We start from the raw sequence: 27,950 nt of genomic DNA on the forward strand, positions 1-27,950 counted from the left end.
CCTAGGAAAGGATATGTTTGCAGACTGGCTTTCTGCAGGTGGAACTGATGTCAAGAGGAGGTCATACAGTGGTGAGCAGGATGAGTAAAAGGTCGCTTGTCTTTGCAACTTTTGGATGGCCTAAGGACTGCAGGTCATAAAAAGGTATACATTTTCCCAGGTCCGTGATTCCATGAGTTGTCTTCACTAAACACTGACCACTGGTGCCTCTGTGCTCCAGATGTCACTTCAGCCATGTTTAACGGATGCATGCCAGGCCACATTGATCCTGTCTTCTAATGCTCCTCTTCCACATTTTTTAAGCTGGATCCTTTTCCCAGTTTATATTATAATATAAATAATTGTGCTCTCTTAATGACAGTGGAGGGAGGATTTGAAATACTGTAGTCTGATACTGCTGTGAGCATCCAAGTTATTTTGGTGAAATTACAATGAGAGTTTGTTTGCATTCCTATTCTCCAATCACCTTTCCATTGCCCTACTACCCACTGCAGCTCTTATTGCACCACGTAAATAAAAGAAGGTGAGCTCTGGTCAGGCATGCCATTTTTGCTCCACAGCAAGCAACAACATTCCAGTGCTCTGCAAGGCTCCTTCAACCTGCTTTATTTACTGAGTCAATGAAGTCAGCATAGCTTAGAGAGATAGATAATAGATAATATATTGCAGGTATTTCCAAGTTTTAGCCACATAGTCTAATATATGCTTCTAGCAGTACTGAAACATTTGGCTTAAAACAGTAAATAGAGATAGGTGAAGAGAGAACCCAACACCTAAAACTTTGCTTAGCACCAACCACCAAGACACTCATTATGTGCCAAAGTGTATGGAGGCTCCCATATAGTTATATACACACAGATGAACGTGTGTGTGTGAGCAGGACAATGTCCTGCTAAAGCACAAAGGGATAGAAGAAACAGCTCAGAATGATTGCTGCTGAGGGTGGCTGCAGATGTGAAGGGCACAACAGAAATCACTGCTCCAATGAGTGGAACAGTAAAAGCAAAAAAAATATTTTTAAAAAGTGGTTTTGGTAACTTTTCAGTTTTTACAAAAATAATTAGGGAAAGGAAAATACTAGAAAAAAGACTAATTTTATCATTAATTTAAAGGAATCCCAAGACTGACTAAAGTGATTAAGGCACGCTTAAGCAAAGCATTCACCTATTCCCAGTCTTTGCCAGAATGCCTCAGTGATCACTTGCATTAGCCTTCAGCTGCCAGTTGTGTGTCTTCGGAGCAGAAATAGACAACATCTTTTAATGTTTATGGCTTGCACAATGTAAACAGTCAACTAACCTTGCTGGGATAACTTTCATAAACTTGGGCATATTTGTTACCTGAAATACACCTTGTCCAGGTCGGCCCCAAATATTTGGCTACATGAGGGATACCATCAGACTATACACTTGCACAATGGAAGCATTGACAAGAATCCTAGAAAATATTGCTTGATGCCTCCCATGTCTAAACAAGGAACCAGTCAAAGCTACCACTCCAGCACAGTACACAAGCACAGGACATTCCCACAAATGCCCACGGCAGCCCACTGGATGGAGTACTGTGGTCAGCCTGCAAAGAGTTCCAAGACATAGACAGCTTAAGTGGTTTGTACAAATGCACACAGGGAGCATTTGCAGCTTCTCCAATTCAGAGCCAAAGATTCTGCCAATTTCCATTGAAAATGCTGATCTGCAATGTCCAGTTCCAAATAAATTCAAAGACATTGTCAACTGAATTTCTTGGTGAATAGGCACCAATTAGACTAATAAGATCCTATAAACAGGCAAAAAAACTCAATTCACCAATCACCAATTTTAATTGCCTAGAACTTCTATCACACTAGGAGGCTAGGAGTAGAGCAACAATCACAAAGACTGGAATTATCATGAGCTGCTTATAGCACCCCCTTTGAATGGATACTATAGCACCATACTGAATGCTCCTCAGAGTCAGCTAATGAAGTGCCTGCACAAGGATCTGGATTCAGACTTTCTCAAAGCTGCATCAGAAACTGTGTCCAACCTGAATCAGTATGCTTAGTGAGTTTGCAGTGCAGCAAGCTTCTCAACCAGAGAGGAAAAGACTGCCCAAAGAAGGAGGATGCAGAAACATCCAACCTGTTGTCACAACTAGAACAACTACAGTAAGTTTACACCCACCTAAAAAAAATAATAATTGTAATTTAAAAAAAATCAGTTGGTGTCTTATCCAAAAGACAGTGGAAGACATTCAACTGCTGCTGACATGTACAAATCAAATTAATTGTATCTCAGTCAAATAACTTACACTTTCCCAACTGCAGTATCTGGCTGAAGCTTCTCCTGCTCAGCTGCACTTCAATGTTACCACTACCTGTCACCTCGGTCTGTGCTGCTGGGGACCTGGCTGGCACCAGGTGCCCTTGAAAGAGGAGATTGGGAAGCCACCTCATCAGCTCAGCAGCTGACCATATGGAAACAGAGTTAGACTCTGAACTTTCAAAGGCTCGTTATTTTGTCAGGAAGATTAGCAGAACCACAGTGAAAATAAAAATGATAGAGAACTTGATTATATTCAAGCTTAATTGGCACAAACACAATTGCACTTTTGTATAATCAGTTGAATACAGGCTTTTTTGCATCCCTGAATTTCTGCATGATAAAACCAGTGAAGAGGTTCAACTGAAAAACTTCCATTTCCTTTCTTACATCAGTGTGTGATTCCTGGGGAATATTATTCGTTTTCTTGTAGTTTATGCTAGGTGGTGAGCTCACTCCCCGTTATAAATGGGTTGTCTCTATAATTGTTACCAATTACATGCAAATTGCTCCTAAATGGCACATACAGCCCATTTGTGCCAAACGCTGGTTTACACTTTGCTCTCTTTCCAAGACAGTGGAGAGATAAAAAAGCAATTGGATTGATGAGTGGGATGTCAACATTTCTCTCCAGTTTCCATTATGCAGTTAAACATTGCCTCACCATTCTTTGACAAAGACTGGAATATTTCCAGAAATCACAGTTCATTTTTTCCAAGATGGTGATCAAATACCTCCCCAAATCTGAGTAAGAAGTATCAGCTCTTGTTTATCCTCCATGTCAGATCTGCAATTCAGACACTACAAATGGGAACTTGATATGTTTTCCTGCACAATCAGTTGGAATTCAGTTTGCAATGAGACTTGTCAAGGGCCTCCAGATTCATTTGTTTCTGATTCATTATGGATCTGAGAAGCATTTGTTCCAAAAACAGCAACTTGCCCAATATCAAGTAAATGTTCTGCTCACAAAACTGAATCACATTTCAACTTCTATTTTTTCAATTTTCATATCATTCATGCTAGAGAAAATATCAGAAAAACAACTGATCATATGAGAAACATCTTTTTTCTTTTTTTTTTCTTTGGGACTGGGTTTGGTTTTAGTGGCTTTAGTGGCTTTATACCCTTCACAATGGGTAGAAAATTTAAGAAACAACACTGAAATTCCTGAAAGAATTTTATCCTCAAAGGCATTTATTTCAATGGAGCCAGAATTTCTGTGTCAGCAAAGTATGACAGAATGTATTTAGCTTCAAGTGTGTACTTAAACAGCACAGACTTCAAGGGAACTTAAATACACGCTTAATTTTGAGCATATGCTTAAGTGTTTTTGGTGAATAGTATTGAACCACAGCATTCACCTCTTTTTTAAAGGAGAGAATGCCTTCCAAAGCAACATTTACTTCTCAGGGCACAGTGTGTGTTTTTTAAATCCTCCTTTGATGTTTCTTGGTCTACTTTGTTTTTAAAAGCTCACCAGAAATCAAAAAGGATTAGTAGGTCATGATCCTCCAAGCTACCTGGTATAGATCAGCCCAGGAAAGGACAGAAATGGAGTTTAGCTAGCAAAGAAAAAATGCTTGCCTGAAGCAGTTTGAAGGACTTTTTCTGAGGCACAAATTAATTAAAACTGGTTTGGTATTTTGTTTTCTTTTTATAATCATTATCATTTAAAGAATACTTTAAATAAGAAAAGTAGAAAGCAGAATATAGGATATTTAACAAATCATAACAACCAAATATTAATATTAATGTGTATTAAATATCTGCAACTATGCCAGTGATATTTCATACAACAAGAAGTTTTTACCACTCATACTTAAAAGAAAAAATTTCCTGAACCAAAGCATACATGCCACTTTTCCTTTTTAAATGGGGACTTGAATTAATATTTTTTTTAAAGACTTGATTGCTAGTATGACATTACAGAGCAGAAGTAGAGGAAGTCTTGAAGGTGATATTAAAAAAAGATCTGGATTCTTACTTCCACCAGAATTCAGTGCTCTACATGTGGTATCTGAGCAGTCACCAGCTCTTGACCTCAAATCTATATTCTTCGCTGAGGTTCGTCCACTAGGATAAGGACCGTTGTGTAGCTGTTAAATACAAAACAAACCTGAAATTTGTACCTTCTGAGGTTTGGTTCTGACCAGCCTTTGAAACAAGATTGCTTTCAGCCCATCGGTTATTTCAGCACTTGACATCACCCCCACATAAAACAAGGCAAATGGCCAATTAGCAAACTGGAAGCTTTCCAGTTCAAAATGGTGCCAAAATGAATGAAGATGAAGTGGAGTAGAAAAAAAAAAAAAAGTTTAAATTGGCTGAACAGTCAGCTCTCTATGGGAAGCTGAAAATAGAAATCAGTTCATGGAACTCAGGAGCTTCACTATCTTCTATTTGGGGAAGATCAAACTTCGGCATTTGCAAGTTAAACAGGGATCCCCAAGGCTTCTAGAGTACTCTATAAAAAGAGGTTTTATACAGGACCTGTGTATTTTGCAAATATAACTGCAGCACATTAAATTCTAATCACATTCTATTCATAGCATCTGAAATCAGAGTATAAATTTGCTTCCTACAGATAATTATCTGGACTGGAGTTTTAATCTTATACGTATGCCATTACCCCTATGCAAACATGGATAACTTTTGGCTTTTTCTTTTCAGCAAAATTCAGCTATTTTGACATTTTAAGTGGTTATGAGTTAGTTTTAAATAAAGACAGCCTAAAGAAATCAGATTATATGTTAAGAAGTAGTATTTGAACTGAGAAAGAATACAGCATTATAGAATAACATCTTTGCTTGGGAAATAATATGCAAATTCCAGAAAGAAAAGTAGTTAATCATGCCTGCTTTGTAAATATAACTTCTATAAAAGTCAATGCTGCTTTAAATACATCTATCAGGCCCCTCATACAAACTGTTAAATACATCAGAAATGCATATAAGTATTCTAAATAGGAAAAATTCCCCTGCAGAAAATTTCCCATTATTATAAACTTGTTAGTTATGTTACAGAATAGCACTTCAATTTTCTGTCAAAATATTAGCAGCACAGTACAGTCCAAGTTAGATATACCAATGTTTACCTACTAAACAGTACTCCCTACTATGACTTTGTAAAAATGTCAAGAACATAATGAAGCAGAGATTATAATTTTTTGTGGAAAAGCAACCATATTCCTGATATAAAATAAATGTAAAAATGAAAAATACAACTGCAAAAGCAAATTAGCTTTGCATTTAAAAGAGCCACCTGATGCAAAAGTCCTTTTCTTCTAATGTTAATCAAGCAGTGGTTTAAAGAAATGGAGGTTTTCAGATGCCTAATGATGCAGATAGATAGAACTGACAATTACCAAATTCCTCAAATGAGCACATTTCACATAATTTGGTAGTGACCTTGTGCGTCTAAACATAAAAAAAAGTCCAGTTAAAAAGCAGCTTCACGTGTTTTTATGACTTTTATGAATTGTCAAAATAACAATGTATTCAGAGAGATCATGAACTCATCACAGGTTCTGGCACTCACAGCATCTGGTTGCAAGGGAAAATAACTTCACACTGTTGTTCATGACACAGTTTCAATTTGACCCAATCAAACTTTAGAACCACAAAACACAAGAAGTTGCTTGAGTCTAATAATGCTTCAGATCCATGCTTTAAAAGCACTGATACTCAACCATGCAGCCAGACACAATGAACCTACTGGTATCCACCACATCACAGAGACTGACCTTAGCAAGGAGCTGAACTTAGCAACAACCTTTAACTGCAGAGCTGTTACTGAAATGATTAGTTAAAACAGCTCTGAGCAGGCAGATCACTTCACCAGTGCACATCTGTGTAAGATCAGGGCCTGAACATGTTTCTTCCCTTCATCTGGCCTCAGCTTCAGGAAAAAAACATGTTTCACTTGTCCCAGCCCACTCCCCATGTCAGTGGACATTAAGCACACGTCACCTCACTTTAGGAGAGCATTGTATTTTTTTACTTCATAACTGTTTGCTGAATTGCCCTCCACCAGTTCTCACCTTGGAAAAAACTTTTAAAGTACATTGATATGCCACAATTCAACTCTACTACACAGGAAACACATGAATCAGTAGTGATGGGACATTACTTACAGAAGGCAACTGGACCCAGAGTCCTTACACAGCCCTTCTCTGAGCAGATGTGTGTCTAACCCCCCAGTCACCAAAGCCCTTGCCTTCCCTGCAGGACAGTGTCTATTCCCTCTCTCCATACTGCTTAATCCTCCAGAATCATCTCTAACTTTTCTGCTCCGCCTGGAGGAACTTGTGCTGTAGCACCAGCAACAGCAGCATTGACTCTTCAACCATAGCTGCTGCAGCACTTCAAAGGCAGCTACCACAGCCAAGGATTTAGACTGCAGCTGGAATTTGAAGGCTCAAGGTGGGGTCCCCAGGGCTGAGCAAAAAGAGCAAAGCTCATTTGTAAGGATTAACAGGTGGACAGGTAATGGATCTCTATAGGGCAGGAAGGAGAGGGAAAAGCAGAGAGAGTGGAAGTCAGTATACAATACAAAAAGCTGAGGAGGTTAAGAGGGGCAGCAAAAGGAGGGGCTGAGGGCACAGAAGAGAGGAGATTCCTGGTTAGAGTAAATAATACACATGTATGTTAGGGAGGAAGAATGAGGGCAGTCTGGAAATATAAACAAAAATATCTTTAACATAGCAGTTGGTGAAGAGATCAAGAGGAATAAAATACAAAAGGATGTACAAGTCAAAGACAGCTAGAAAAATAGGCATTGAGAATAAAAAACTGTGATGAGACCAAGACATAAAATCCATCTGTAATACAGCTTGTACTGGGACATGTATAACATCTTTCATACTGCAGGATACCCAAAATGTGAAAGCAAAATTTTTTTATTATTCAAGGTGATAATGGACACTGCATATGAAGATATAAAAAAAAATTTCTTTTGAAAAGTAAAATTACAGAAGTTTTTAAAAGAAAAAACCTAAACAACCCAAGAAGTTGGGTGTTTAAGACCACGCTACATATTACTTGGGAAGCAGGACCATGAAGATGATACACATGGACTAGAGAAAGACCACAGCCACATGCCTGAGCTACGTTGTGCTCAGCTACTCAGAGGCAGCAGTTCTTGATAATATTTGAACATATGAGCAGAGCTGAGGCCACAAACACACCAAGAAATGTAAGGATTTAAAAAAACTTTCCACCTGCCATGAAGGCCATAAACTTGTGAACTGAATAACTATTAAGAAAAACTCTTTGAAGAGAAGTTCTCATGTGGTGGTGGTGGAAGTGAGTTCTCCTTGCAGTTAACTATACAGTAAAGCAACGCAGTGGGACATGAACCCCATGGGCAGGAGCAAGAATTCAGACTAGAATAAATAATTTACTGCAAATCACACCTACCTTAATGAAGCATAATCTCTCAATATCTCAGCTTCTTAGAATTTCCCACATCTGAATGCTAAACAATACCCACTAAGTCATATCACAGAGTTATACAATTATGTGTTAAGCTAACAAATAGGATTTTTTGCCATCTGCAATCTTTTTTTAACATAGTTAAAACAGATTAGCTATTCTGTTAAACTACTAATTGTTTAATTGTTCCAACTAATAAGCACTTGCTTGAACAGCTTAAAGTAACATTCACTTTTAGAACCTCATAATTTTCACTTGTGATATACAAGCCTCCTTCATAGCCTCATTACTTTCTAAATCTCCAAATGTTTTCTTGTAGTTATTAGAAAGCACATTCTAGAATTTAAACAGGAAAAGATTTCTATTTTGGGAATTGAGACGGCATAATTTTTTTTCTCTCCTTAGCTTTCTGTTTAGATGTGCCAGCAGAGAACTGTGTGCACTGTTAGAAAAGTAACAGGGGAGAAGTGTGAAGATCACAGAGCACACAGCTTTTTATTTGGCATTTATTCTAAATTCAAAATAAAAGAGTACCAGGCCAAAATTCATTCCATTAGTTATTTAAAGTGACTGATGCTAATTGATCTATCAACAGTTTCTAATGCACGTTGAATGTATCACTCATCATCTACAGACCAAACTGTTGACTGAGATTCATCCATATTCATAAAGACATATAAGCCTATCTATTAGTGCAAGAAGTAATGCTGATGTGGTAATAAAAATACACAAAAACACTAGCATTTTTCAGAGTATCCATGGAGACAATTTGAGACTTCAGAGAAATAACTATTTTTATAATAACAGCTTTATTTCAAGCACTGTTTCTCACTGGATACAACTTATATTTTGTGCTAAGTGTATATATATTAATGGAACATTTTCAAAATTATCCCTAGATAAAATATATATTATGTGTTTAAAATTATTCCAACAACAGCTTTTCCAAGTAACATTTTGCTGAGTGTTAGTTTAAATAACTGGAGAAAAAAAAATTAAAAATGCTTTGGCAAAAGCCATGGTGATGTCTTCAAAAGCATTTTGAATGCAGGGCTTCCTCATCCATTTTTATTCACAGTCAAATAGAGAGGAGGAAACATAAACACAGTTATACAGTTTCATTTAAATATAATTTTAAAGAATATAGACTGAAATTTTTCAAGTGTGTGGTTTGAATTTGAGCCAGTCAAAAAACTGCCTGCTGCTTCTTAATGAACAACGGTTCAACATGTTTCTGAAACCTCTAATGGCATTGTTGTGCTGGTCCCTGTTAAAACAAAGTTCCTGGTATCCCAGAGCCTGTGTCAAGGCAGGAGGACTGCAAAGGTATCAGGCCAGAGAAGAACAGCATGGTCACTGAACTGCACACATTGAGCTTCTGGAAGGATTCACGGTTCTTGTCACAGGCTCCTGACTGTAGTTGACAATATCTGCCTTCACCACTCTCTGTCATAAAAGAAAAGAAAATGGAGTAACAATCAGAAAATACAAACTTCATACTGGCAAAGCATTCAATGGGATTTTTATGAAATACAAAGGGAAAAATAACAAACAAAGCAGTATTTTTTTTCACTACCTTACAGGAAACCTTATCAGGTGCTAATTCTCATTCTAATTCTAGGTTTATTCATGCTAAGCAGAAGCAAGTGCCTTGGTAGGTTATCACAAGACTACAAAAGGAGTAGAACTTTCTTGCTAAAGCAGTGAATACAGTTTTACTTCCGAGAAAACTTTATTGTGTGAGAGTAACAAAAAAGAATTTATTTGCAAAAGTTGTGCCATTCATTCTTTAATAATAACTGCCTAAATTGTAACTGGAAATTGTACCTAAGTTTTTTGTAACTGGAAATTTTACCTAAGTCTTTTTGTCTTTACTCCAAGCATTTCATCAGAAAATATGGAAAGAATTCAAAGTAAATTTTAAATACAGCCATATTTTAAGGAAGCTTTGATAGGCATACTGGCTAAAGATTACATTAACATAAAAAGAAGCTCTGCTTACTATATTTATTCCCTAATACAGATCTAACAGACCTTACGCATTCTATTTACAAAGCATTTGATAAGATTGGTGCTCGCTCCTACATGAGGAGACAGAAATGTACAATTTTGCATCCATTTCCATCTGAGACAGCTATGTAATATTTTGAATGTACAGCACTGAATACAGTAACATGAAGAATTTCAAAGTTTCTACAAACTATCTGATTCTTAGAAACACTATGTAATTAATTGTACACAAAGTGCCACAATAATATGTTAAATATTATATGCACTTACACATACAAAACACAGTCTTCCAAAAGAACTTACTTTAACAGTTGTTACTTCATGTAAAAGCAATGCAGATTATAAAAAGGAACAAACCAAGTTTTCCATCAGTACCTGAACTACTGCATTGAGCAGACTTTGCTCTGGCAGTTGGAAGTGTGATGTTGGTTATCTTCTTCGGGATATTTCACTAGTTCTGCCCTGACAACATTCTGTTAACCATGTATCAACATGATGGATAGAGGGCAAGGAGAAGAATGTAAAAAGAAAAGAGAAGGAAAACAATGAAGAGATTAATCAGTAGTTGAAAAGAATGAATGGATAACATAAGATTATGCAGAAGCAAAATGAAAGTGCATTTTCAGGCCTTAGGCAGATATAAGAGCAAAACGTCTGGCTGGAAGCAGCACTCAGCACCAGGGCTGCTTCTCGAGCATTTCCAGAACATGCCCTCACAAAGCACCAAAGTGAAAGGCTCATACATGCAATCAGCAAAAGTGTATTAAGGCTAGAGAAGGGACAGAATAAAACAGCAGGGAATTCAGTGGAAGAAAAGATGACAGTGGCCTATTCCTCTAAGTCAAAGATACTTAAATACTACATTATCAGCTCATAACAAGTGCATTAGATGTATACATGCATCTTTTCCGTCACATAACTATCACATTACACCTAAATATACAATCCAAAAGTAGTGACTAAATTAACAACCTCATATCAAAATACTCTAACTTTTGATTTTTCTTTGCTTCATTTAAAAATAAAAGGTTCCCATTTTTCCTCTTAAAGACAAACAAAACTGTTTTCTTATTATTAATACAGGTAATGGATACAGGGTTCTCATTATTAATACAGGGTCAATACAGGATTCATGCAAACGGAAGTAAAATTCATGGGACAATTTCATTCAACATTAACAAAAGAAGCAGCAAAGGAGGTAAGTCTGCTATGAAAGATACCCTAAACCAGTTTAATATTTTTTCTTAAAAACTTCAACTTTCCTACAATATATTTTCAATGTTAAAATTAATTAATAAATAATTAAATGATATTATTTTAAAGGAAACAATATATAAACTGGATTAGGAATATATAAACAGTATACATTAAAGATTACCTCTGTAAATAAAACCTGTATGTCAAACAAGCAACAATAATTAAATAGGCTGGCAAAGGATCTGGATTTATTAGCTGCTGAAGTACTCTTCTTGAGCTTAATTAATCACATTCATATTATCTTATCTAGTGGACAACACTCATGATTTACTGGACTCCTGGCCTGATGTTATCAAGAGAAAGGTTGCCAAATCCCATGTAGGGCAGTAGTAGGAGTTTTAGCATTAAACAGCATTATCTGACCTCACAGGACCTAGTTTCTTCATACCAATCTTTTGACTTGAGCTGAGGGGCAAAAAAAACCCAAAAAAAAAGTCTTGCAATCAGTAGGCAATTAATTGTTCCTCAAACATTGGTCTAAATCCCATCCTGTAAACACAGGCAGGTTAGTGACCTATGCTTAGGTACACTGTAGCAAAAAACTGATGATCATAAATGACTTGGATTATCTAATGGAATTTCACCCAAATAAGAGTTTAAAAATATCATTGCAACATTTCTTTTGTTAACTTTTTGGTAATTAAAAACTTGAGCCTCTTTGTATCGGATTCTACATCAAGTGTATCATTGCCATGGTTCAAATCACTGTCAATAATGAGAAATAACCTTTCTCGGTCCAGGTGCTCTGTATTCCAGATCTGACTTATCTGCCAAACACTTTATTGTACAAAGCTGGCACACACACACTGGTCTGCTGAACCGGTATTTAGCTAGAGAGAAAACTACACATCACTTACAAAAATGCTAGCTCTTGCCACTGCCAAGGAACAAAGCTGTACCCCATGCAGTTTTTACACTATGGTTGAAAATAAAAAATACAGAAAGAAAAACTTTTGATTAATAAAGGAGTTATTTCCTCACATTTCATCAGACCCTTACAATTTAAAAGGGAAAGTATTTTGAGGACTGAAAATAAGTCAGAATCTACAATTTTCTTATTTTGGAACTGTTCTATTTCAAAAAACATGTTCTATTTTCCAGTCATGCATGAAGAGTAATCTAGTTCTTTGTTTCATCACAGTTTTGTCCAAATAAAGGTTTGATTAACAGTCATCTCAGCATGTTAACAGACAAGGTTTAGTAGCTCTAGCTGAGACAGTTTAAAAACTTACCACCCCCAAATGTCTGTCCTATTCCTCTGCTGGAGATCATTACTGCCAAAGGAGAGCTGGTGGAATGTAACGTGTACTTGCACCTCATCCACTTCAGCACAGTCTGGCAGCTTGTCTTTAAAACAATTTTCAGCAGCAGTTTAAGCTAAGCTGCTCAACTTCAACCTGATGTGGCCAAAGCACACGATCACCTTCCATTTTCTGATTCTGATGAGGGAGCAATACTTTCCAACAAAAGGGCAGCAGCAAATAGGTTGGGCTGCATTATCTTAAACTGTTTTCTGAAACAATGCAGAGTAAATATAATTCAATCTCTAAGGCTTGATCTTGCAGTTAATTAACAGAAGTTGTGCTGCTAATTTGAAGGTGACCAAGAACCTTATATACTTTTCACAAGAGCATCTGCAATTCTGCTAGTCATCAAAGCTCAAAAGTCATGAGCCAAACCCCACAAATTCATACAAGTTAAAATACCGTGTTTGGGATTCCTAATACTTATTTGTATCCACCTATGAGTCACATCTAAGATCTTCCTAGACTGTAACAATCATAACTGACTCTAAACACAAGAAATAAGATCTTCAGGCACAAAATTGAGTGCTAGAAATAATTTTAAAGCATATTCTCAATACTAGACAATAAAAAATACACATATAGCATTTGACTGTTGGCATTTTACACAAATTAAAAGTATTTAATCTTATCTTTTGCTACTGCCTAGATTGAACATATCTGATGTTCTCTGACAGATTCAAGCAAGAACCATCTCAGTCTTCAAAATAAGGAAATCTCACATTACACAAAATATGGAAAACTTAAATATATAATACAGTGTGTAAATAGCGCACATTTTAAAAACCAAAATCCTTATTTGAAGATTAAATCCAAGTCAACACTTGTATACTTTACGGATGAGTCACATTTACTATTGTCTTGTATTTATTAGATTCTTTATACCATTTATCTAGCATCTGTCTATCCACTGGATTTTATAGCCCAGTAGCTAGAGTATTCAATGCTTAAAAACTTTAAGAAACACACATCATAAAATTGTCCCACAAATTAAGCAAGACACGTGCCCACTTTAGAGATGGAAGAGGGAAAAACTCCCACCACCACCACACTGAAGGGATCTGCATCTGTCATACAAGAGCCTATGGTAAAACAGAAACAATTATAGCACTGTCCTCTAACACCACCTCCTTCCAGCCAAGAGACCAGCTCCATGCTTTTGGCAAACAGCATCTACACATCGCTTCAATTAGGCTTTTCCACAGCAGACAAATGAATTTCTCTAAAGATAATTTATCTTCTTGAGGATATGAAAGTTCAAGATTTCGCTCTCCAGATTATGTAGAGACTTTCCCTTTTCTAGTCTTATGAAGTAATGGGGGTATTTGGTTCCATACAACAATGAGCCTAACAGACATTCCAATACAATTCTCATTGAGGAAACTGTTACCATCCCTTCAAAACAACCCTCTCAAAAGAAGCAAAGGTTTTGCTGATCACAAAGAACTATTGCTTGTTTGGAGTAGATTGAAATTATGCTCCATTAACAGAATTTTGCAAATTAAGCATCTCACACTCTTTAGCTACACACACACTGTTGCACTACGTGGTGACTTCTGCTGTACCTGAAAGGCAACAGTGAAGTTTCTTTTCTGTCCAAATTAATTTCCTGGCTTTGTTTCTTCTTTTGGTTTTTTTTTTTTTTTTTTTTTTTTTTGTTTGTTGTTTTTTTTTTTTTTTTGTCGGTGGTGGTGGTTCTTCAGAGATATTTTTTTACCTTTTTTTTTGATAATTAGAGCCTGGATTCACATCAATAGTAATACACGCCACAGTATTTAATTTATGCAAATTAACTATTTACAAGCTATTGCTAATACAACTTGTGTAATATCAACTTTGTCTGACCCATATATTGCCTATTCCATTGATCTACTCAACAAAATTAAAAGCTAATCACAATACTAAAGTAGAAGGAAGCCTACTTAAATCTGATACCAGTTTGACATAATTATGTACTCTTGAACTGGGGCTATATGGAGCTTCCTACTTTAAAAACAACCTAAAAACATACCCTTTCTTTAGAATGATACAGTTTTCTGTATAACCCTATTATCAGTTTCCTTTAAATTTAAGGTATTTGCACACCTTTCTACAATCTCACACCTGAGTTACAGAACACCACTTACAGCACAGAGAGGTCTAGGACTGATATTCCAGTGCTAGCTAAACAACCAAAGAAAAATTGAAGAGCTCTATGTGCTCAATTATTTAGAGGCAAATAATCACAAAGCTCAAAATAATAGATGGATGGTACCTTAGTAGTAAAAGAACATTTAGAAGACACACTTAGTATTTCTCTGCCTATAAATTACAGCTTTTTAAAATTAATCTGCTTGTTAAGTATGATCTGTAAGTTTATTTTACAATTTTACTGTTTGCAATACAGTTTTCTAGTTAACCACTTCAACATAGATTGCAAACATTGCTGTGGCAAAGCACTTTCAGAAGTTACATAATTATTGTATATTTCAAAAAGGAGACCAAGCTGTACATAAGAAATGCTTTGCCATTTATTTTAAATAAACTTATTGACTTATTTTGTGGTACTGGTTTAACACTGCTATTGAAAAAGAGATCCAGGATATTACACCACTAGCATAGCAACATTTGGGTTCACTAAGTAAATTTAAATAATTGTAATCAAAAATGCCATTACACAGGGTTGCCTCAGTAGGATAATCTTTCTTTTTGAGGTTTCTGAAACTGGGTTGTAAAAAATTTTTTCAGTTTAAACCCATGCATATAATATAATGAATATCTTCCATGCCACCTGTATATGCATACATATTTAATTTCTAAACTAATCTTAAGCACTATTTTTAAACAAACATTCTTAGAACTAAAGTTTTTTCTTCATTTTTGAACATGTTTTTTCTTGTTTCAGAAAGTTGATCATGGTGGATAAGTAAGGAATTATCATATTTCAAAAAGCAGTTGTGAAATTGAATAATTACCTTCAGAACAATAGATGAAGATATATTTAAAGAACAGTTACAAATCCACAACAAGATCACTTTTAATACTAAATAAAATGCATTAAAAATCCATGTATTTGTGAAAAATCACCTGTGATTGTTCCAATTCTGCTTTGTTTAATTTGATGCCGAGTATGTCAGCAGCAATTCTCTGAAAACACAGGAAGACCTATGGAAAAAAAATAAATTGTATTTCAATGATTAAAAACAGACATCCCTGAGGTTCTTTCAAATATATCAAACCATTCCTGAACAGTAAACAATGATATACAAAATTATGACCTGTGCAAAACAGATCTGAAAAAACCTCATCTGGTACGTTCAATTTTGTTTAAAAGTTTGAGAAAATAATTCAACAATGGTACAAGGAATGAACAGTATGCTGGATTGTCAAGCAACACTTCTACTTTGCCTCCAGAGACCTAAGTTTAAACAAGCTTTTACATAACCCAACTCTCAAATACTGCTCTCGGTGCTATAAAATATGAATAAGGGTATTCACTAATGTTTAGCACAAAAATGTATTACCAGTGTATTGTGAAATAAGAGATGTAGGTTTCTGAAACTGAGAATAACAGAACTGTGCATCAACATCACCAAAATCTCTACTACATATGTCCAAAAAATAGGAGTATGAAAGAGTTCGGAAGAGTCTTACAAAACATACACTGAACAGAAGTATCTAGGAACAAGCAGGATGTTGTACAGCCTGCAGCAGCAGCCTGGCAGTTAGACTTAGGTTTAACACATAATACTGGGTGGCAATGCTGTTTTAAATAATTGCTTTAATTCATCTTAAGACAGTCCACCTATCTAACTGCATTTTAAAAGTGATTAAAGAATATGACACATGCAAGAGGAGCAGCTTAAGTGTGTACTGCTGCTAAACACTGTATTGCGAAGGCACAAGTTATATTTTATCTGCAGGGCCATTAACGAACATCTGAGCTCACCATCTAAATACCTAACATTGGTTTGCATCATGCAGCTGCCACCCACAAAAAAAAAAGATCTATGTACATGCTCACCACCATTGTAAGTGAAAATTAAGAACAATACTATTTACACAATTTCTTCTAACACCCAAGATGGAAACTAGAAATAAATTAGTGGCACAACCAATGAAGTGTGGTTGCTTCCAAAAAAATTGCTCTTTCTCTAAACTCCTTGGTGTAGTACTGGTCTGCTCTACCAACATCTACACAACAAGGAAGGGTACACTGAACAGGGATTCTGAGGCTCAGAGACCTAGCTTAACCCACACCAAGCTCTCAGGTGCTCTGAGCTACATCATCTGCCCTGAGGACACTGTGCAAAAAAACCATCAAGCACAAGTGCAATGCTTCAGCTATGTGATTTGATGGACAGTAACACAGTAATAATAAATCTTCCATGAATTTTTTTTTGCCCTTGAGATGACTTTCAGAATTTTCTATACACACAAAATCATCTTTTTCAAACAAGTCTGTTGAAAAGATCTGATGTAAACAAAACAAATAATTTAACCGAGTAAGACTGCTCTAGTCTATATTCACAGTAGCAACGGATGCCTATTCTTAAATCACTAAGATAAACACTCCATCTTCTGAATGATCAGTGTGCAGCAGCAGTGAAAAGGATAATTCAAATTTCTATTGAAACTAAAAAAGAACTATTGAAACTAGTTCTTTTGTTAGCAGATATTTAGGCAGAGATTTCCTGTTAATATTTCCTAGGCATGTTCAGATTTACATTTGCTTTTAAATGGTAAGCTATTAAAAGTACAATCACTATATATAATAGTGGAATGCTGATGTAATTAATGACTTAATTAAAAAGCTGAAATAAAGATTCTGACATAATTAGCAATGATAAATGTATCAATTATAAAATTGAACTGATTTTGGTGGTCTCCTTGAGAGAAGAATACATTTTATCAGATGCACATTTTACTAAGTGTAGTATTATGATTTTTTTATTTCTGTTCCTAGCATTAAAAGCCTGTATTTTCACACTTAAAACAAAAATACGCCAAGGATTTAAAACAAACTATAAAGAGAATCAGGACTCACTGCATTTGTAACAGCAGTATTGTTACACTTTACAGAAAAACTATTATCTTACAAAATTAGGCAGTTCACTGCACAAGATTCATCAAAGACCTTAATTTGTGGACTATACCTCCATGTACTTGACCATGGTCTTGCCATTCAATAACATTAAAATAAAGTAAGCTTTCTTGTCAACAGTAATATTAAGGAGACAGATACAAGATTGTTTTATGGGAATGACAAACTCATTAGGCATGAGACAGAAATCAAGCAAAACAATACAATATGATTCAATTTGACTGATAGTGTCAACTGAAAAAGAATGCTTTCTTTCATAGGCTTCCAACTAAAACAAATAACCCAGTTAGCTCAGAGTCAAAAGATGGTTCAAAAATGTACTCTGCAAAGCATCTGGTACAAATGCCAGAATGTTCAAATTTCAATGGAGCTGCAAAGGGAATGTCTCTCATGGCTCAGGATTCACATTAAAATCTTTTATTGCAACAGGGTCTTGTCGTATTATTTACCAATTGTTGGAAAATTCTATATTGATTGTCTATAGATGGGACTCCACCTGGAATGAAGAAATATACTTAACTACAGGCTGACAGCAAACAGAGATTTAGCTGGTCTCAGTTTTCATGCTGATGTATAAGCCAGACCATTTCCATTAAAATCTGCATCTCAAACTGAAGATCAGATGAGAAACCACTGTAATTTAATAAGAATAATACACTCATACAAAGATCTACTTTTCATTCAACTAAGGGAGTCGAAAAAGGGCCTGCAGCTCTCTGAGTTCTCAACAGTTTTTTATGTGATGAATAATAAAACTGCTGCATCTTGGAAAAAAACAACAGACATCTACAAGTCTGGGGTTTTCTCTTACTTACAGAATCTCCTGTCTTGGCTGACACAAAATGGCTACTGAAGTTGTTTTCCTGACAAAATCGCTGGTGCTTGTCAGCTTTCACTGTGCGAATATGCTCCAAGTCAACTAAAAATAAGTTGAAGAAATGAAAAATTATTACACTGGAGCCCATTTAGTTACTCACCCTAGAAATTATTCATTGGAAACACATCAGATATAATACCTTCCTTTACAGGTATATGCAAATGCAACTTTTTTTCTCTCTATAATAATTTGCTAAAATAAAAGCAATGAATTATATCAGACTACTTTTATTTGCAAAATTAAAATGAAACTACAATTAAAATTTTGTGACCAAATGCAAAAAATTCATATCTCAAAGTACAAATTTATTTCTGGATAAAGTCATGTCCTTTCTAATAACTCTGCTGCTAGCTACATACTAAAAAAAGACAGAACTAATATTCCATACTCTGCTTGCAACTAAGATGTATATTGGAGATTCCAGTGTAACCTGAAGACTTTTACAAAATAAATTCACCAAGCACATCTGAATTGACATATTTTTCCAATGTAAGAATGTAAATAAGTTATAAAGAATTTTATTGCAGAACATGGCAAAGCAAAAACATTCACTATAATAAAAAATTGACTGAGTAAAAGCAATGATGCATAGTTACTCACATACTAGACTTTCAATTCCACAAAGGTGTGGTTCAGAAAATTTTAAAAAGTAAAATGCACATTTCAAGACACACACATATTTTCATTTTTGTCACTTTACAACCATTGGAAGCAGAGTAAAGCTTTCAACCGGTATTTTATGCTGAAAAGCACTGGTTGCTCCCAAAATCTCACAGAAATCGAGTCTTGTGCAGGTTTTATTGTGTACATTCCAGTTTCTCCAATCTGATCCTGAGGTAATTGGAAACTATATTGAACAGTTTCTCTTTTTTTATTGCATTACGGTACCTATAAGGGTGTTGACTCAATGTAGTCAAATTATAAGGCAAATATATTCAGAAGGATTTAAGGACAAGCAGGCTCTTTGAGTTAATACAGGAAAAAAAACTTCAACTGATTTCCTGAGGAAGGGACCCAACTGACTTGTAAAAACTTGTAAATTTGCAAATCTACTAAGCCTGTATAATAGTGTTATTTGATTATCAGCTGAAAAAATGCTCTCCTACTACATAAAAGGCTTTATTTTTAAATGATATTGGAGGTCTTTAATTTGTAGGCTCTGGAGATTTTCTCTTGGAGATTTTTAGCCTAACAGAGGATTCCTACACCCCATTTATACTGCTTACCTTGGTTAATGTGGAGTTTTTGACACGTATTGCTGTTTCTTGCACATCAGTAAGGCCTTGTTTGTAAGAACAGGCCTAAAATCATCCAGTTACCACAGACATTAATTTGTGAAGGACTAAAATACTAAGCTATTAACACTAATGTTTCTACTATAGTTTTTCCGTAATACTAAACATCCACTATATAATAAAGTTTCATTAAAAAAGGGACGAACAAATACATTTACTAAAATAAAGCCCGAAGTCAATAACAATTTTGTTAAAAACTCATGCATTTAATTTTTTTTCTCTGAAAAATAACTACCAAGATAAAAGACAGACTCTTTTGAAATGCCTTTAAGAAAAAAATACAGTATACTGCCTAAAACATTTCATTATTAACTATTATTTTTATGCTTAACATATTAATTTTAAGTGCAGCTTGGTAAAAACAAGAGTAAGATTATTCTTTTGGGAAAAATAATTATTTTCTTTATTTTCATTTCATGAACTTTTAAAGGAACTTTAACCCCACCTCCAGATTTCACTCATTATATTTCTCTGATTATACCTGAACTCAAAAAACCTACTCACAATTACAATACAACTAAATAAATAGATTGATAGACAGCATTCACAACATATTCCATTAAAATACCACGACATGCTTACATAAATACATAAAAACAAGTTCACTAGTTACAATCTCTCTCAAACTCTCTTTCCCAGGAAGGAAAGAATAGAGAGTGTACAAAGAAAAGAACAGGCTAAAAGGTTCATGAATTTCCAGGGAAGAAATGCCACAGCCATATTGGAAATCACCCTCAAATGCCTCTTATTTCCTATGAAGAAACATCTATAATAATATATGGTCAGAGTTATATACTTTACTACAGAAGAGAAGTTAAAGCACATGAGATCATAGAAACAGACTGAAAGTGAAAAATCAAGGTGTAATTATGTTTTTGAACTTTGTGTGCTTCTCAGTCCTTCTCCCTAGTCACAAATATTTCACTTTCTGCCTCCTGAATTTCGGGCTGTCTGCTCTCAACTGTACAGGCACTGTCATGCCAGGGAACTGCAAGGTGACAGTCCATGTATGCATTCAGAGCCCACAGAAAATGCCAGGTGATTCATGTTACATTAGCTCTTGGTGAAAAACGGTCCATTTTTAGCACAAGAAGAGTTTCAAGTGTTAATAAATATTTAACTACCCAAAACAGCTGTTTGAAGTCAATGAAGGGCCATAATCCTAAATCCAATTCCTTTGCATTGCCCACAGGCTAAGGGCATAATCATAGAGTTATTGAAGATCAGCTAAAGACAGTGAACAGTTACCCTCCAGTCCTTTTTCTTTAACATCTGACATTGGTCAGCTCAACAGGCAGAATTCTTAGCACACCGGGAGATAAGTCTTGTCCAGCTTTTATTTAGACATCACAGCAAAAAGACTTTGGAGAGAGCTTTGGAGGAGAAAAATGATTTTCTGAAAAAGATGTTTATAAGGAATGCAGAGATTTTATAGACAGAAAACTAACAGCTGGGCAATGTGGGCTCATAGGATGAGCCAATTAACAGCAGGAATAGGTATCTTGGGATGAAGAATGATACGAGAATGCTCTTAAGCCATGAAAAGTTTAACAGCAAAGACAAATAAGTTTTGGATAGAAAGAAAGCGAGTAAGATACATAAATACCGTTTGATTTTATAAACCAGGAAAATGATCTTGCAGAATATTCTAAATGACTAGATAACATAGCAATGGCCAAGAAAAAGGAATTATTGAAATTTAGATACAAAATGAGAACATTATAATTCTGGTAATGACTATGTTAGGCCATATCTAACAAAGGTCTCAAAGAAGGAATCTGCAAGATTTGGCCACACATCAAACACAAACATTTAGAGAAAGGCCCAAAGTGAAGTTTACGTGCCAGATGGTACAGTCATCCTCTTCATCTTTAGGGAATGAGAAAGAGGGTAACAGCAGGGCAAATTTAATAGCTTCATTTTTACCAAGTAGAATATAAACTGATGGCTAGAGATTCACAATGGGATGAATGAAGGAGACAAAAGACACAAGTTTGAAAAGTAGAAAGAGATTTAACTATTTGCAAACAGTGACACTCTACAGCACATAGATATTACAAAACAGTATTTTTGGTCGAGGGCTTGAATACAAACTCTCCTATCTGCATTAAGGTATGTTTTCTGATCATGAAAAGCTAAGGCAAGCCCAAGATGTGTAAATGTTGGAGAATGCAGTGAGGGTATGTCTTTGATCTACCATTTCAAAAATTTTAAATGTCTTAAAAATGGGATCAACAGGCAGAAAGGGCAGTTAAAAGTATACATTATGAAAGTAATAGTTAAAATGTCAAAGGAGTGCATTGCTAATTCCCTGGGTAGAATGGAACTACTTAATATATTTGCATTAAATGGAATACTTACATGAAAACTTGTATCAAGAGAAGCAGAGGGACATCATGAGCAATGGGGGAAAGAGAGCGAGATAGTATTGCTCCCCTAACTAGCCTGATGAGGACAGAAAAAGGGGGCTCATCAGCCTCCAAAGTATATTCAAAGTCCCTTTCAAAGAAAAGGCATCCACAATATAGGCTGTTGCAGTTTTGCTCATTTTTATGCCTGAAATACACACTAAAAGCTTCAAGTGACAACTACAAAAAATACATGGCTACCAGATATTCTCCAAAATTTATCTCCATTGCCTTGCTTATCCTCTAAAGAGCCCATCTGGTTGATTCTCTAAAATAAGACTAAACATTCATCTTTAAGCTTTTCTAGTATGAAAAGTCGTTTCAATTACACTAGCAAGATAAACTGCTGTTCCATAACAGGTTGATACACACCTGTATGTACAGGTATCTCATAAAAATACCACATCAAAAAGAGATTAGAAACTTTGGGAATTCAGATGCAGCTCTCAGCAAGGCAAACAGATCCAATGAAAATGTCCCCTTAAAGACTGAGCAAGCATGGATCAGCATCTGCTGTTGCAAAAGTAGGTAAGACTAAAATGCTTGCTTCTCATGAATTCCAGGGAGTTCCATTTTGATTTATAGGTGAGATTAAACAGAGATCTAGTAAGGTGAAAAAAGAAAACAGAATCTAGGAGGAAAGTATTGAACTCCCACAGAAATCCCAAGGATACTCCCTCTAAGGCATTCCTAAAGACTTCTTGGAAGAAAATGAACTCTATCCCAGCCAAAACCAGCAGAGAAGGAAAAAAAAAAAAAAAAAACCAAGACAAAAATAAAATAAAATAAAAACACCTGTAAGAAGAACACTGCAGGTGACATTTCAAAGAAGGACAAAAATTAAGTTTCAGTTATAACCAGAGAGACTTGATTAGGTTATATCTTCAGGTGATCTATAAAAGGATTTTCAATAACTACCCTTCAAATTGCTATTATGCATCAACTATTTCCAGTGAAAATCTCACAGACAATGGTAAATCAAAATGGAAAAGGAAACAATACTTAGAAATACTGCAAGGCAAGATATCTATCCTATGATTAAAAAATTATGAGGAAACACTTTAGACAGCATAAATTCTTCTTTGAAGTCAAAAGTCTATATGAATTTATTTGAGAAATTAAGTCACTGAAATTTTAGTTTATTGGGCTGTGGCTAGGGAATGGAAAAGCCTTAAAAAGTACTAGATAAAACACAAATGAGTGCTTTACAATCTACCCACACACAGCCATTCAACAGCAATTCCATCTTGATTGAATAGTTCTGCTGCTTTTGGCTCTGAAACCACTAGTGGTAAATAAATTAATGTCAAAATTGTTTCTCTTCCACTATTTAGATGCTTGTGTCATTCCATAAGTTAAAAAATGGCCTGCAATGAACCACACAGCACCACTATGCACAGACTATCATTTCCATTCCACTACACCATATCTGGTATAGCAGCTTAAAAACTACTTTAACTTAATAGCTTCTCTAAAATCCAGGAGCTAGGACCAATATAATTAGCTCAACAGTTTGCTGCAAGGAGTAAAGTATGATATCTAATCCCAGAACTGTATTGTCTTAAAATTAAGGCAGTAATACCAAGAAGTACTTTAAAATATGTATCATCAGTCAGAAGAATGATGAATGTTCTGGTTTTATCATCTTTCAAAACCATGTAAGGAAATAACTGCACATACTCTAAAAAAACAACAGAGCATCATTTGTGCAGAATATAAAGGCTGCTATTCCTTTTATTTATCTCTCTTTCCCCCAGGACTGCCAGTCTCTTCTTTCATAACATCACGGGAGAAGAGTTCCATGTAAAATTACAGGGTTTTTTTAAGTAGGAAAACATCCATTTTGCATGAATCTTCCTTCCAGGTAATTTTGGAAGAAACACAAAAACTGTCTGTAACTCGTACAGGTACTTCCAAGCAGCTGAGAAACTAGTGACAGTACTTGCTGAGGACATATGGACAACTGAGTATAATGTATGTGAAGCAAGTCTGAGTGTTTAATAGTTTGTTGGGACTTCCCCCAGCTCATGAGATTACACTTGCAAACCATAAGCTGTTTTCAATGATTATACCAGTGATAACTAACCTATCCACTTTTTAAACCATATGCATGGAAAGAAATGAGAGACAGTTTAGAGTTTCAGTAAAGGGATGACTCTCCACCCAAATCTGACAATCTTCTGCTTTCAGACCTTGAATTGTAGAAACTGCAAGGGATTCTGTTGCAAAGGGGCAGTTCTCTTTAAGATGAACTCTTTAATTGATAACAGTATTTTCCATTAAAACTGGCAGTAACACAAAAATGAAATTACAACTCTCTGTTTTTTTACTTATCTTACATATTACAGCTATTTCATATTTCAATATAACTAAAAGTAGTTTTAAAGTTATGAGTAAACATCTTTATCAATCTATGGTACCACACAAAAATATGTTCTTTTATAGTATGCTGTGAAAAATGAAATATAAATCTTTCTGCAAAGTATTTGCAGCTGTGCACACAAGGTATACAATTACATAATGTTTAAATAATGAGCTATCATGATTAGCCCACACAGACATGACAAGTAAAATGCTTTAATAATTTATTAATTTGATTTACATGTGCTTAAAATTATGTACACATTTTCTCTTCTGAAAATACTCCAGGGTCATTAAAAAAGGGGTCTGTATATGACAATGTCTTTTTCATCCTATTTTTTGGTATAATTTCTGACTGATTTCTTAAGAACAAAGCTAACTTGGGCATCTGAAAACCTAGCAGACTGAGGACAACAACACTGTTATACAGCACAGTCTTTATGCAGTGTACACTGCTCAACAAGTACACTCAGTTTAATTCCAGAACACGACGGTTCTGCTTCTTCCATGCGTAAGCAAACATGTATGAAAAAGGGAATTAAAAGAGGGATTTCTCCATGAGGTGCCAAATATCCACTATTCTAAAAAATAAACCAGAAATCAAGCTGAACACTGACAACAACATTCTAGGCAACAGGATTTACTTTCCAGTTTATCAGACCTCTGCCTCACAGCATGTCAACAGAGAATAGCTTAGCAAGGCTCATTGCTCTGGCCAGAAGGAACTCCCTTTCAAGGCTCTTCTGCCATAAGCAGTATTATCTGGTTTTAATCCTAATTCTACCATCAATCCAAAGAAAAAAGTGAAATTCAAAAAAAGGGCCCATGGTGAAAAGTGAAATAAAAACATCCCTAGTTTTTTATTGCACACCTTACCAGCAACCTCCTGCTCTCCTACTAAAACATGGAGCTATTTCATTATGTCTTAGGTTTTAAAGTGTATTTCAATAGGTTACTTAGAACTTAAAGTAACTGTACTTTCATTTTCTATTTAGACACAAATGTTCTTTCTGTGTAAATTAAAAAGAGCATTTAATATCTAATTATTATTATCCAATATAATCAGGTTTATACAGAAATAACAACTTAATTTGCCAATGAACTGTACCAGGTCTGCAGCACTACCAGACTTTGTGTATCAGCTAGCTTTTTGAAAATCTGTTTTGATTTGGTACTTCTAAATTACTACAGCAGACATTCTCGAATATTCAGTCCCAAATGTCAGAGTGCAAACTGCAGCTTTCCATATTTAATTTTCTGTTAATACTTTCAATCTTTTTCTCACACTAAAATTGTGTAACTGCCAAGAAAACTCTTTCATAGAAGTCCTGAAAACTATGCCCCTATTCTGATTTAAGGAAGCTCAAAAGGAAATATAAATATAGTTCCAGTACATATTTTCTCAGTAATTTTTTTAGGTTATCAAGAAAACATCTAGAGTGTTGATCTGGTTATACTCATGTCAGACAAACTACATGTCACATTAACTACCTCCAGGAAGTTATTCCAAACACAAAATAAACTGTTTATGCCACTTCTCAGATAGATAGCATGACAGATTGTTATTAATTGAAGACAGATGAAATACATTAATTTGATTGCAAGCATGTGTTTACTTTCTCACTGTCATGTACACTCTACTGCTGATGCTTTCCTACGAGGACATAGTAACAAATCAAATGTTGTATTAGAAGACTTGCTAAGGCAGAATAATAGGTGCTGCTGCACTTTAATACTTTAAAAACTACACTTAACATTTCCAGCTACGACAGGAAATCACTGGTTTCAGAAAGCAAAACAATAGCTTAAAAACTCTTGTAATTTACACAAAACACTGTAACACTTCCTTCTCTAAAAAAAATTAAAACTATCAGCAAATATGCTTCTCAATTACAATAAAGAAAAATACAGCTTTCTAAATGACATATCTATGATCTGAGTGCCTTCCAAAAGATGAATTCCTACAGATACAAGACATGGAAACGTATGCCTAATATGGGAAAGGAAAGGTGAACAATTCCGAGGTCTCTGGTTAAAAACAGAAAGACATCGTGACTGTGAATGAGGTTTGCCTGGTTTTATGCACACCTCTCATATAGGCCTCCACTTATTTGTACAAAGCTTATGTGGAATTATCTTTCTTGTCCAAAAATGTCATACAAAGACACAAAATCTGAGCTTCTTGGAATAAGAATATTTCACACATTAAAATCAAATTGAAGAGGCTGACAGTTTGTTCTAACATGGGAAATAATAAAAAAAGAATGTGTTTACCATGACAAGTTCTCTGATTGGCATTTATGAAAGTAGCTGCAGTTATTACATTATCTTCACTTTACAAAAAATATCCCATATTAAATGAGACTTTCAAAATGACTTTCAAATACTGTTAAACAATAAACAATTACAGCACTTCTGCTAAGGCTCTAAAACACAGTGGTTCTTGAGCATCTTAGGTTAATGAGGTAAACACTTGCAAAATTTAAAATAAGCTTCAACAGAAGACAAGAAGAGCAGCCAGACGTAAATGCCTCCATCTCAGCACACCAAGTGCAGCAAACTAAAGAGGACACAGTGTGACAGAATTCTTGCCTAATAACAAGCGTGTTTAATGTCTGGTAGTTGGCAGGTCATTCTTAAGATGATGTTAACCTTTGCAAATACAAACAGCAGGCATATTTTAATACAAAAGTAAAATTTCTTATGAAGGAAAAAAATAATACACCCAAGTTTCATTTCAAAACTAGGATGCCAGATGACTGACTTACACAGCTTAAAGAGACAGTTAAAGAGAAAATAATTTCTTTTTCTCAGCTAGACATTTCCCATTTTCATTTTTAATAAATTCTTGGCAGAAATTATTGCAACAATTTCTCATTTGACTGAATGGACTAAGACTATACTGACAGCTGGAATCTGATCTCTTCTGTTAGGTACCTGTACCACTTACCCCTACCCCTAATGCTGACATTTTTGGAAACAAGTATTCAGAAAAAAATTATATTATTAAACTAATACAAATTTGAGTCACTTTGAATATTATTTTAGGATTAACACATAACTGGAACTACTCTACCTTTTTTTTCTTTTTGAAAGGGTAAGGCCACAGAAAGCAAGAGAGGTGGATGAAAGGCATTGTTGACTTTCTCCCCACCCTGCAAAGTACACTGAAGATCCATTGAGGCAGCAGGCAGTGAACTCACAACGCATTAATTGAGGCACAAAGAGTTTAGTTGTGGTGCACACACCTCTGTGCAGATGATTTTATGATGTATCTCTGTTTACTGCAGTGTACAGACCTAAACAAACACATCCTTAGGGTAAGCTTAACAAATCAAGTGGAGTTGTGAATGAAAGAACATGATACACTTCTGTGTGTTCTGGTATGGAGAATGAACAGCCTGGCTTCAGCAAACTAATGCTACTCTCTCAAAAGTATCATGTCACAAGACTTTAATGTTCTCTAATTGTACAGCTTTGGTTAATTAGTTTTTACTTTCCACAAAGAAACATGTCCTAAGATTACAAGCTCCTCCTGGAGAGAAGACAAGTTGTTCAAGGTTGCTTTTTATCCAGTCTGTCAGATTCTTGTATGGACCTAGTGCTAATTTACAGTTAGT

The 27,950-nt window shown here is 35.3% G+C and overlaps 1 protein-coding gene across 5 annotated transcripts in view; it reads right to left on the minus strand.

The window, feature by feature from the left end:
* Window positions 1–8,525: 8,525 nt before the first annotated feature.
* RAB28 (RAB28, member RAS oncogene family) overlaps window positions 8,526–27,950 on the minus strand; it is a 63,735-nt gene continuing 44,310 nt past the window's right edge. The window contains exons 5-9 of one of the 5 annotated variants that reach the window (XR_010998572.1): window positions 18,205–18,308; window positions 15,373–15,450; window positions 11,860–11,918; window positions 10,121–10,218; window positions 8,526–9,181 (exon numbers count right to left, since the gene is read on the minus strand). Coding sequence is in view for 2 of the 5 variants with exons in the window: in XM_068188693.1 (XP_068044794.1) it covers window positions 10,126–10,218; window positions 15,373–15,450; window positions 18,205–18,308 (275 nt within the window). In the remaining 3 variants the exon portion in view is untranslated. Of the gene's footprint in view, window positions 9,182–10,120; window positions 10,219–11,859; window positions 11,919–12,234; window positions 12,400–15,372; window positions 15,451–18,204; window positions 18,309–27,950 lie in introns of all 5 variants that reach the window. The other 4 variants (XR_010998574.1, XR_010998573.1, XM_068188693.1 and 1 more) reach the window with 4 other exon arrangements.

This window comes from Anomalospiza imberbis, chromosome 4 (genome assembly GCF_031753505.1).
Source record: "Anomalospiza imberbis isolate Cuckoo-Finch-1a 21T00152 chromosome 4, ASM3175350v1, whole genome shotgun sequence".
NCBI lineage: Eukaryota > Metazoa > Chordata > Aves > Passeriformes > Viduidae > Anomalospiza > Anomalospiza imberbis.